Consider the following 12,539-nt stretch of genomic DNA (forward strand, 5'->3'; position numbering starts at 1 on the left):
ACCACCCCCAACTCATTCAGGGCCCCCAACTCTTACTGGAGCAGGCCCTCTCCTGGTCTGGGAACACAGTGGGGGGCTGTGGATTCAGGACTGACTCTGGTTTGCTGGGGATGAAGACTTCAGCATTGTCCTTCCGCTTAGCAGATAAAACCCTCTCCATTTTGTTACCTGTGGGGAAGCAACGGATTCTGTCAGCCACTGAGCATAGGGAGAGCAGGGCATTCCTCTCAGACATTTGTTTATCATTTGCTCACTTAGTCACTCAACAAATATTTATCGAACTCTTCTGTACCAGGAACCTTGCTGGTAGGGGATTATGGGACTCTGTAGACAGCAATGATAAATAAATGAGATGCTTTGGAACAGACACAGGTTTCAGTGTCTAACATTTCCAGACAGTAGAGGCCTTTACTAACAGTGTGCACACACAGAGATGGCAACCACGGTGAGGCAATTGCTCAGAAAGTTAGGGTGGTTGGCAAGCCAATGAGGCGCTGGCTTTAATTGGTGCAAGTAATGGTGCCAGCAAGGGCATCTTGGAGATGAAGGGGCATGGTAAAATGCATTCACAGTCCTCAGGGGCTCATAGCTGGAGAAAAGGACAGCTGAAAAGATGAGGAAACAGGATGCAGACAGAAGTCACGAAGCATGGAGCCAGAGGACAGGCTGGCAAAGGTACACATGGTGATGATGGAGAGAGATCTTGTGGGTAACTAGCGTATTACCAGGGCCACCAGATGTGGGAACAGCACATGCAAAGGCTTGATGAAGGTTTGGGAGCTGATGCCCATCCTGGCTGGAGGTTCAGACTGCTGCCAAACCTACCCTCTTCAGAGTAATGTTTCTAAAAGAGCCCTTCACACTAGGGGCACACGGGTGACTGCTGATGCCAGGTGGCAGATGGTCTTTATGAATTTGTGTGTATGTGGTGCTGGGGACAGAATCCAGAACCAGGGTGTCAGGCATGGTAGGTAAGTGTTCCACTCTGAGCTCCAGGCCCAGCCCTGAACACATTTCTGTATCTTAATGTATATGGGAAAAGGTATAATTAGTGTGTCCAAACTTGACATGAAAGTCACACACAGGGCAATTGTAGGGAGGGGGATCAAGGGCAGATGAAAAAACACCTCAAGACGCCAAAGGCAGGGACAGTGTTCGGTCCCTGTACTTGGGGACATCCTGGCCTGAGAAACAAGTAAGCCCAGGAGGAGACCATCCAAGCATAAGGTGTTCACTAACACTACCTGCTCACACTCAGTGGGTTTCGGCCACACTGACCTTTTTCCTGTGCTTCTGCACACCAATCCTCACCCCCTTGGAGCCCCTGTGCCTGCTGGTCCCAGCCCCAGGAAGGCAGGACCCAGCGCCAGACCAGCACTACCTCTGTTGGGAAGGTTGCCCGACAACTCCAGCTAAGCAGCCCCACCCCACCCCACCAGCATCTTGCTGTAACTGTCAGAGGTCACCTTCAAGCAGGTGTCCCCCCACTCAAGCCCTGCCCCAGCAGTGTTCCCTCAGCTTTCCAAGGCTGTTTTCTGGAAAACCTCCTCAGGTGGACAGCAGCTGTTTCCGCCTGCCTGGCTTCCTTCTTATTCCCTCAGGTTCTCCTTAGCCATACCTTTCCTGTACGTGAATGAGTGGAGGCAATCACATCCCTCAGTCCTATGGTCAGCCTAAAGAAAGAGATTAGCTCTGAGATGGCAGTGACCTGTGGTAGACTTGCTACTGTGATTTTTGAGAGCCACACCTAGGACTTTTGGGAAAGAGAAGCTGACTTCCTAGTGACCTACAAGGCCCATGTCTCCTGTGAAGGCAACTGTGCCTCTGATTGCCTGAAAGCTGCCTCAGAATGGAACTAACTCAAGGGAAATCTGACAGAAGAGGGGAAGCAATAGGAGGGAGGAGAGGAGGAAAGAGGGCAGAAGAAAAGAGAAGTAGAGGGCAGTCGGGAGGGGAGGGGAGGGCAATGGCCCTACCCCAGCTCTGGCCTTCACAGTTATCCTAGGCAATAACTAGTCCCTTCTGCATTAGCCAGTTGAAATGCAAATGCCACTAAAGTTTCCACAGCACACTGGAGAAGGTTCCCATGGGAAAGCCCATGGTCTTTGGAAGCCATTGGGTGCCTTTCCCTCTCAGCACACAGGGCCCAGCTGTTTTGCCCTGGTGTGGAATTCACTTGAGCTGAGTTTCCAAACACTGTGGAACACTGAGTCCTAGGACTAGATACAGAGACACTTGAGGCCAAAAAAAGCTCATGATTAGAGCTCACTTTTAGAAGCTGGGTTAAACTCCATCACCACAAGGGTGTCTATGCCCTGGGGAGGCCGGCCTTCCAGCTCCTTGTCCTTGGGGACATCCTTCTGTACTGTGTCCTGGCTGGGAAGAGGAAACTCATTGCTGGTATGGCCTGGCAGTATGAGGTCCTCAGTCTCGGTCTCAGAGAGGACGTCTTCCTCAATAGAGTCGTACTCGTCACTGGAGCCATCCTCCTGCGTTTGGAGGTCTGTGCTGAGTCCCAGACCTTTTCTCAGCTCCTGCAGAGAGCCCAGGAGACATGAAAGGTAAGGACTTGTGTGAAAACAGACATTCTGAACCAAAGAATGACTCCACCCAATGCCCAGCAGCATCTCAGCCAAGTTGCTGGTGCTGCTTTGAAGATGGTAAAACAAAGGTCAGAGGGGAATGACCATGAAGGAGCAGCACCTCTGGTGCTGTCTTATCACTGGCCTATTGCTGTGAAGAGACACGATGACCAAGGCAACTCTTGTAAGAGGAAACATTCAGTTGGGATTTGCTTTCAGAGGTTAGTCCATTATTATCATTAAAATTTATTGCATGTGTATTTAAAAGAAGTGGGAAAACTCAAACTGACTGATGATGGAAACCTGGATGTGAGAGCTGCCCTTGGCATGGGCTCTGGAAATGAGGGACATGCAGCTGGAAGAAAGGGATCCTGTCCTGTAGAAAATTCTGAGGCAACTACGTCTTGGGGTTCCATAACACACAGAGCTTGTCAGTGTTGAACCTGGGTAATTAAAAGCTGGACAGATTGCTAAGTGATAAGTTGAAGGTCTGCTTTCCTCTAGCTGCTGAGCAAAAGGCAAGAGGCAGGAGACAGAGCTAAGGGAAGAACTGCCAGGGGAGGGGAACCAAGGGCTCATTTTCCTCTCAGCTAGCAGAAGCTAACACTAGGAGCCCCAGCTGTCAGGAAAGCATGTCCTGGAGAGAAAACCAAGGGAATGGCGAGATCTCCCCTGTGGTTTGTGGATTCCTTGGGCCACCTTAGCAGAGAGAGGATTATCCAGGAAAGACTAGGCAGGAAAAGGGGCGTCTAATGGAGGGAATCCTACAGAAACCCATAGTAACCCATGTGGTTTCTGAGAATATCTAGCTGCCAGAAACACTCAAGCTGGAATGGAACAGGAGCATGAAAGACCAAATGAAAAAAGGCTCTCAGAGTGCTCTGTCTACAGGCAGGAGAGGGACGGGAGAGACTCATCCGCAAACACATGTTGTCTTCCCTGAGAAAGCAAGGCCCTGAGGACTGTGCCGGGGGCTGAGAGGGTGGAGGGCGGACACAGAGAATTACTCCCAGGCCTGGACTCTTGAAATTGCTTGAGTCAGAGGGTTCATCTTCCTCTTGTCTCAATGCCTATGCCTGATGTTCCACAGGTAAAACAGATGTGAATCTTGTTGGTGGGGGGTGGGGGGGGGTGGGGGGGTGGGGGGTAGGAGGGTGGGGGGGAGCAGAGAACAGATAATAGTAGACTTAATAAAAGTTCCCAAAAGATGTTCCCTGGGACCTGTCAACATGTGCCCTTCTATGGCAAAGGACCTTCCCAGATGAAAGTAAGGATTTGCTGAGATCACCAAGGCAGGCCTGAAGGAATTATGGGGCAATCATAGAAAGGCAGGAAGAGCAACATCAGCAAGATCTAAGAATGGAAGCAGACATCAGGAAGAAGAGGAGATGCTAGGATGGTGGCTCTGGATGGGGAGGATGGGGCCAGGCAAAGCAGGGGCCTCTAGGACCCAGATTCTTTCCTGGAGCCTGCAGAAGAAACACAGGCCTGCTAACACCTTGAGTTCAGGCTGATGATGGTGAGTCTGAATCCCTGACTCCCAGTACTGTCAGGAAAGCTGCTAAGGCAAAGGGAAGCTGCAGCAGCAGCAGGAGCACAAAATGAATTTGTGTCTTTTCCAGTTCCTTCTCCTACTGTCCCACCCTGTATCAGCACCGGGCTGGTTACTTAGCAACTGCACTACTGTCTGGAGCACAGTGGAGCTTGATAAATACTTGCTGAATGAGTAAATTACATGGAAGCCTGGATGGTGACTTAGCAGAGACAGGACACACCGACATACCTTAGAGGAGGTGACATCAATGACAGGACCCTTACCAAATTAATTTACTCCTCTGAGCCACACTTTGACCTCCATCATTTGACTTACCATGTCCTTGATACACTGCATTGTGATAATAAAGCCATGGTCTGAACTGGGCATAGTTTTCCCTAACAAGAGGACACTTGGCAATGACTAGAGCCATTTTAATCACAACATGTATTGAGAGAGTGCTCCTGACAGCTAGTAGGTGAGCGCCAGCAACGATGCTGCTGGACTTGCTGGAAGGCAGCGGACAACGTTCACTTCAAAGAATGATCTGGTCGCAGTGTTGACAGTGTTGAGGTAAAAAAGTCCTGTGTTGGAGCAAGCACACCTTCACCACTGGTGTCCAAAAGATAATGCCAAGATTGTCTGTGCAGACCTCGTGGGAGCTACACGCTGAGGTCCTAGCTCATGTCATCAAAGTCTGGCTGTGGTGGGCAGTTGGAGGTCAACAGATTTACTCTTTCTCTCCAGGGAAACATGAGCTCCTGGGTGGCCTGCTGTTGGATGGCAGCATTAGCTTCAACTCAGTCTTCTACAGCAGACTAATGCTCTGAGCTCTGTACAACACTCAGGTCCTTCTCGTTTGATTTTCACAATAACCTGGTCAGACAAAAAACCTGAAGCCCCGTGATCACTTGAACTTGGTAATAACTCTCAAGGGGGTAAGCTTAAGTTCCCAGGAAAAGCATTCTTTGTTTATGAACCCCTATATTTTGGCCCAGATATTTTATTTTATTTTATTTTTTTGAGACAGTGTTTCTCTGTGTAACAGCCCTGGCTGTCCTGGAACTAGCTCTGCAAACCAGGCTGGTCTCAAACTCAGAGATTGGCCTGCCTCTGCCTCCTGAGTGCTGAGATTGAAGTCATGAGCCACCACGGCCCAGCTCCAGTTACTTTTACAATGAAGAAATGGGAACCAACAGGAGAGTGAGTCCTACCACTGTCCTCGAAATCCCACTCTGTCCCCACTGATATCCAAAGTAGAGTGAAGCTCCATCCACTGCCAGTTCCAGGCAGGTGACTGTAGCCCTGTATTTATGGGAATCTCTAAAGAACAGAGTCCTTCAGCTTGTATAACTTCTCACAGTGATTAAGTGGCAGGAGTAGAAATTTTGCTCAGCCCCCAGTTCTTATTCCTTCTAGAAAACCCAGAGAAAAGACTGATTCTAGTACATTCAACATGGCCCACCAACAGGAACATAATGGGGTAGTTCTCCATCAATAAGGAAGACAGCCATTCCATACGAGATCCCCGGCCGCCCAATAGCTCCTGGGTCACAAACTGTTCATAGCACATTGCTTGTGCCTTAACTTTAGGGCCCACTCTGTAGTGTGAGTGTGAGAGTGTGTGTGTGTGTGTGTGTGTGTGTGTGTGTGTGTGTGTGTGTGTGTATGTGTATGTGTATGTGTATGTGTATGTGTATGTGTATGTGTGTATGTGTGTATTTAAACATTGGGGATGAAACCCAGGACTGTGCACCTGGCAGGTTAGTACTCTACCACTGAGCTACAGTCCCAGCTCTTGATTTTATGAATCAGAGTCTTATCAAGCATATGCCCATGCTTGCTGGGTTGCTGTGCTGATGGCCAGTCACAGTAGAAACAAGGAGACAAGACCTCTGCTCTCACTGGAACACACAGTATGCTGAGGGAGCTAGCAGAAAGTAAAGCAAATGGTAAATCCCAAGGCTCAATGTCCGTTCATCATTTACTAAGCTTATGGATCATTTATGAACTAGTATTTCTCATGACAAAGAAAGTGAACTTCAATAATCCCTGATTCAACCTGCTTTCTTTTTCTTCCATAAGTCAACGTAAATGTAGAGAACAAACAGTATTTACAAGTATATAAACACACACACAGAGGAGAGAAAGAGAGTGCGCCTAGATTCTACTTGGCTGCACTTTTTTCACTAAGAAAAAGACTCCATTTGCCTGCAGGTGGTGAGTGACCCGAGAAACCTGAGATGCTCATGTGATCTGAAACCATATGTTCCAGAAGCAAGGGGAGCTGAGCTAAGAAGCAGCATTCTCTCTAGAAAGAACTGTTCAGAACCTTTCCATCTGCGCAGAGCGGGACCTTGGCTGGGATGGTAACTTTGAAAGCCAATCTGCCGGCACTTCAAAGTGGTGCCCTGCTGTGGGATCTATAAGGGGCTTTGAAGTTGTCACCCAGAATCTTCTCTGGGAAAACATACTTTATACTTCACTTTAAAACTTGATTATATTCAATTTCAGTGTTCAGTGTTTCAAATGCTAAGTTCAGGAACCAAAGTCTTCCACGTGGAGGCCAAGGTGCAGACATCACAGGAACTGAGCTGATAACCGAGCACAAAACGCCCTCCCCATGGGAGTTAGGAAGGGTAAGGATGGATGCTGAAGATGGGAGGCATGGCTATAGAAACCACTACTAAAATGTAGCCAGAGTTTAATGGCCAGGAGTCCAGTATCTGTCCACAAGCTTCCTCTCTCCTCTGGGCTAAGAGTAAAACTGGGTGACTATCAAATGCCAAGGTCTCACAATGACAATGACAATATCCATGGCATCAGTAACAGCCACACCAGGCACTAGCTAAACTCTCTATGTGCCTCATTTCAGCTCTCTGACACCCTGGTGCAGTGAATGGCATCATTTTGGCTCAGTGGGATGAAGGACAATCCCAGGGCCACACAGCTGGTAACGACAGAGCCAGTGTTCAGATAATGACTGGCTGAGTCCAAGGCTAGGGTACCAACTCAGCAGCTGTCTCCAGAAGAACTGGGTGTGCTGGGTGACCACTGTCATTGATCAGCAGGGAACTGGTGACCTTTGACACAAAGCTGCAAGGAGCTAATACCTGTCTTCAAGTATGTTATGGTTTGGATGTGAAATGTCTCACACAAGATTGTGACTTGAGCCCTTGGTCCCTAGTTGATGCTACTTGGAGAATCGGTAGAAGCTTTGGGAGGGCTTTGTAGCCTGGCCCTGGCTACAGCACTCTCCGCCTCCTAGTCTGTTTCCATGTGCACAGCCTTTCCTGCTGCCACCAACTAAGCCAGTCCATTCTCCTTTGGTGGAAAGACACTTCTGAATCCTCCCTTAAGTCTTTTCTGAGGCTAAGACAGCACATGTTGAGCATTAGTGGATGGAGCTTTACTCCCTGGACCATCCTTAGAAAGCAGAATGAAATAGGTCTAAGTTCATTCACACAAACCTCCTGGGCCCAAAAGACTTTTTATCCTGCACTGGGTGATTGATATGTCATTTTTATTCATTCATTTATTTAAGAAGTATTTTTTGGGTCAGTGAGGTGACTCAGTGGGCAAAAGCAATTGCCACCAAGCCTGATGATGACTTTGATCCCCAGACCCCACATGGTAGAAGGAGAGAAACAATTTGCATACATTATCCTCTGACCTCCACTGTAGCCCACAGCACAAGAACGCACAAGTGTGCATGCATGAGTACACATACACATACCTACATACAGAAATGTAACTTTTAAAATTAAGAATTGGGGCCAGACAGATGGCTCAAAGGGCAAAGATGCTTGTACTAGCCTGATGACCTAATGAGGTCAATTCCCAGAACCACATGGTAAGAAGAGCCCATTCCTATAAAGTTTTCCTTTGCCCTCCACACATGTGCACATCCACATACAAATAAATAAACAAATGTAAAAAAAAATAGTATTTTTGATGAAAATATCTGTCTCTCATAAGTAGACACAGATGATAAAGGCAAGGAAGAGATGGGCAGGATAGATGAAGCTCCTGTTCTAATGGGACTCGTGATTGGGCAACAAGACAGCCATTTGATTAGAGACCTTCCCCCACAGCCAAGGGGCTCTCAAGTCACAAACTGGCCATAGCACATGACTTGTATCCCAACTTTAGGACCCACTCTGTAGTGCGTGTGTGTGTGTGTGTGTGTGTGTGTGTGTGTGTGTGTGTGTGTGCCTGTGTGTGTGTGCCTGTGTGTGTAGAGTGCATGTGAAGCCAACTTGTGGGCTTAAGGGCAGGACAGCAGAGCACACTCTGAAAAGGAAGCTCCCCAAGGTGGACAGGGAGTTCGCCATTGGAGGAGAAGACAAGATCCCCAGCTTACAGAGCATGTTTGCAGCCAATCTCATGCCCTGTTCCCCTCCCCTGATGTCAGGAGGCACAAAACAGCACAGTAACAGGACAACCAAGAAGGGACAGACACTCTGGTGACTCAGCCCTTTGCAAGACAGGCACCAAACTGGATTAATTTAATTTAAGAAAGAACTAATACCCAAGAAAAGAGAGATCGACAGGTGAGTTGGAAGCTGACTTCAGAAGCTGGGAGACTGTCATCCCCATAGAGACGCATAGGGAACTCAACCATGAAAAAGAAGCAGCTAGCAATCTTACAACTTTTAATTTTACCATTAACATTTCTAGAAAGATAAATTAAGTCAGGAAGAGCACCAAAGGGTGACTAATTAAGTATGCTAGAAATCATGCCAAGTGACTTTATAAGAATACGGTGCCCCAAAGACAAAAAAGAAAAGCACCACACAAAATCTACTGGGTGGAGAGGTCTAGATAATATTGTCCAAATCAAGATCCAGAGGATAAACATTCAGATGGAGCAGCCTCAACTACTCTGGTTTTCTTCATTTTTAAATGTTTAAATGTATGGGTGTTTGCCTGCATATATGTCTGTGCACCACATGTGTGCAGTGCCAGTGGAAGCCAGAAGGTGGCATTAGATCCCCTGGGACTGGAGTTACAGACAGTTGTGAGCTGCCATGTGAGTGTTGGTAATTGAGCCCAGGTCTTCCACAAGAGCAGTCAATGCTCTTAACTAATGAGCCATCTCTCAAGTCCTCTTACTGACCTTTAATGGGCAAAGACACTGACACTGATGTATTCATATAGAAGGTCCATTCCATGAAGAATCATCTTGACACCACCATAGACAAAAGGATAAGAATTTAACAGACAATGCAAAGCTAAAGAGATGTAAGAAAATGGACACATCCGTGAAAATCAGCCTGATGAAACAAACCAAAAGCAGAGATTTATGGCAGGAGCTGGTTAATGAGCATTCTTAGGAAGGTTTATTCAAGATGCAAATGTTGGGCTGGGGCTGCAGCTGAGCAGTGGAGTGCTTGCCTTGTGTGCTTGAGGCCCTGAGTCCAACCTCAGCACCACGAACAAACTTCATCCTCCTCCAGATTGTACTCTGGATCTCTAGGTATGTGAGATGAGAATGGGGAAGTGGAGAGAGGATATGTGGACTTGTGTGCACATGTGCAGGTGGGTAGGTCTGGGGTCAGTTCTGAGCATCTTCCTTAATCACTCTCCACCTTCCCTTCTGAGCAGGCTCTCTCACTGAACCTGGAGCTCACTGATTAGCCTGGCTGGCCAGGAAGCCTCACAGGTCTTCTTGCCTCTGCCTCCCTAGTGGTGACACCGAGCTTTTTACTTGGTTTTGAGGAGCAGGCTCAGAGCTTGCATTTTTAATAACACTCTGGATGTTCTGATGTGGGCAGTTGAAGACTAGACTTTTAAGACTTAGCAAGTTAAATGACACTATTGACAATCTGCAGTAATCATTTTCTATTGCTGTGAGAAAGCACCATGACCAAGACAACTTCAAAGGAAAGGTTTATTTGGGTTAAGGTTCCAGAGGAATAAGAGTTCATGACCATTGTGGCAGAGAGGTATGGCGGCCGGCAGCATAACAGCTGGAACAGCTAGCTGAGAGCTCACATCTTGACCACTAACATGAAGCAGAGAAAGACAGAGAGAGACAGAGACAGAGAGACAGAGACAGAGAGAGAACGCGCTAGGAATCACACAAGTCTTTAAACTCTCAAAATCCACCTCTAGTGACATACTTTCTTCAACAGTCTTCCCAGACAGTGCCACCAACTGGGACTAAATGTTCAAATACGTGAGCCTATGGGGAACATTCTCATTCAAATTACCACATAACATAATTGAATTTAATAGATATATTGAGAACTTTACACCAAAAAGAGAATAGTTATTCTTTTGAAATATCAAAGAGGATATTTGATATTTGATATATATGAATTGGTGGCTATAAATCAGACCTCAGTAACTTCCAAACCAGGACACTAATGCAGCCAATTAGAGATTAACATGAAAGGCAAAATTAGAAAAATAAAATCTACTTACTCAGAATGTCTAGAAAACCTTTAAAATTGAGAAGAGGAACACCCCTGTAAAACCCTAAGTTTTCAGAAACAAATGACAGCAGCAGCAACAGCAGCACTACGGTGAGGTGTGTGGGATGAAGACAGAGCTATGCCTAGAGGGTAACTCAGCCTGTTTCCTAGAAACCAGGGCTGTGGTGGTTTGAATGAGAATGGCCCCCACAGGCTCATAGATTTGAGTGCTTAGTCACCAGGGAGTAGCACTGTTTGAGAAGGATTGCAAAGTGTGGCCTTGTTGCAGTAGCTGAAGTGTGTCACTGACACACTTGGGTTTTCAAAAGCACAAGCCTGGCCCAGTGTCACACTCTCTCTTAGCCTGTGGACCAGAATGTTGCTCTTAGCTACTACTCCAGGGCTGTGCATGCCGCCATGCTCCCTGCCGTGATGATAATGGAGCAACCCTCTGAAACTGTGGGTTAGCCCCCAGTTAAATGCTTGGCCCAGTCACGGTGATGCTTCACAGCAGCAGAGCAGTGGCTGAGATAAGGCTGAGGGTGGGTGAACAACGAACTTGTGGGTAACAGGAGTAGGGGCAGGGAGCTTGAACCACTAAATAAACCAAAATGTTTAGGGAAGGAAGAAGTAAAGGCTAAAATGACATGAAATAGAAATAAATGAGCAAACAGCTAGATGACTGAGTGGGGTACACAGGGCTCAATCCAGCTCAATCCAGCTCAATCCAGCTAAAAGCAGAGAGCCTTTTTCAGGCTTACTTCTAGATTGTTTGAATCTTCTTAGTGAGAAAGCACTTATGCATTAACAGTTACATAAAATGACAGAAAAGAATGCAAAATACTTAAGAAATTCTAAATAGGCTATACATGTGAGGCATAAGCCAGACCATTTATACTGTTATTGACTGGGAGGTCACTCTTTATTGTTGGTAAATTGGAAAAGCTGCTTTAGTGAGCCACATTCCATCTGGCAGCTTCATTTGCATAAGCCTGTATGGGGTGCTGGGTGGCCACGTGGCCCCTTCTGGATGCTCCATTAGTGCCAGCTCAGCATTGTGTGCACGTGCATGTATCATTCATGCTCAGCACTGCACCAGCCCTGCTCTGCTGGCCTCCTGCGGCTGGCCCACTGGCTCATGGCCTGCTAAGACCATGGGCCAGTCTGTGCTTCATTCTGAGCTGGCTGGCTGGGCATCTCTGGCTGCCTTAATGGTCCTGGGTAGCACAGAGGCTAATTCTAGTACTAGTCGGAAGGAGAAAGTCCTCCTCTTTCACCAGACTATCAAGTTTTCAGTCTAAAATGGAAGTTAGAAGTTGGCGTTACAGGGGCCAAATTTGGCCACTAGCTATGTTTTGTTTGGAGTATGGGAAACTATGAATTAATCATCAACATTAAAAAAGGAAGGTATCTGGGGTTGGAGCAGTGGCTCAGTGATTAAGAGCACTGGCTGCTCTTTCGGAGGACCCTAGGTTCAATTCCCAGCACCCACATGGCTGCTCACAATTGTTTAGAACTCCAGTTCCAGGGGATCCAATACCCTCTTCTAGTCTCTGAGGGTGTTGCACAGATATAACATGCAGGCAAAACACCCATACACACAAAAATAAAAATTTTACAAAATTAAACATACCTCTCATCAGCTACCTGGCTTCAATTAAAACCAGAGAAAGCTTAACTCCATAGGGCCTCACATTTTATGGTGATGGCTAACTATGGCTGTCCTTGGCAGTCCCTCTACTTCTTCCATGCCTTGATTTAGAGTCACATGATTTAAAACAGACTTTAAATTAGAACACCTATCCCAATTCCCCACTGTCTATGCTAAGTAGGACAAAAATTTCTTTCAAGTTTTTAAAACAAAGTTCATTACATTTATTCATCCATTTGTGTACATGTGGGGAGTGAGGGATACACACATAGCATGGCATGTATGTGGAGGTCACAATGCATGAGTCAGTTCTTGCCCTCTACCATTTAGGTCCCAGGACTTACACTCAGGCA

The 12,539-nt window shown here is 46.9% G+C and overlaps 1 protein-coding gene across 9 annotated transcripts in view; it reads right to left on the reverse strand.

The window, feature by feature from the left end:
- The window catches only part of Katnip (katanin interacting protein), a 174,088-nt gene that overhangs the window by 78,051 nt on the left and 83,498 nt on the right, over nucleotides 1–12,539 (reverse strand). For 7 of the 9 annotated variants that reach the window (XM_052763268.1, XM_052763269.1, XM_052763270.1 and 4 more), the window contains 2 exons: nucleotides 2,270–2,534; nucleotides 37–168 (listed from right to left, as the gene is read on the reverse strand). In XM_052763268.1, the coding sequence (XP_052619228.1) occupies nucleotides 37–168; nucleotides 2,270–2,534 (397 nt within the window). The remainder of the gene's footprint in view (nucleotides 1–36; nucleotides 169–2,269; nucleotides 2,535–12,539) is intronic. The other 2 variants (XM_052763265.1, XM_052763272.1) reach the window with 2 other exon arrangements.

This window comes from Peromyscus californicus, unplaced genomic scaffold, assembly GCF_007827085.1.
Source record: "Peromyscus californicus insignis strain IS unplaced genomic scaffold, ASM782708v3 Scaffold_4__1_contigs__length_199733344, whole genome shotgun sequence".
Taxonomy (NCBI): Eukaryota; Metazoa; Chordata; class Mammalia; order Rodentia; family Cricetidae; genus Peromyscus; species Peromyscus californicus.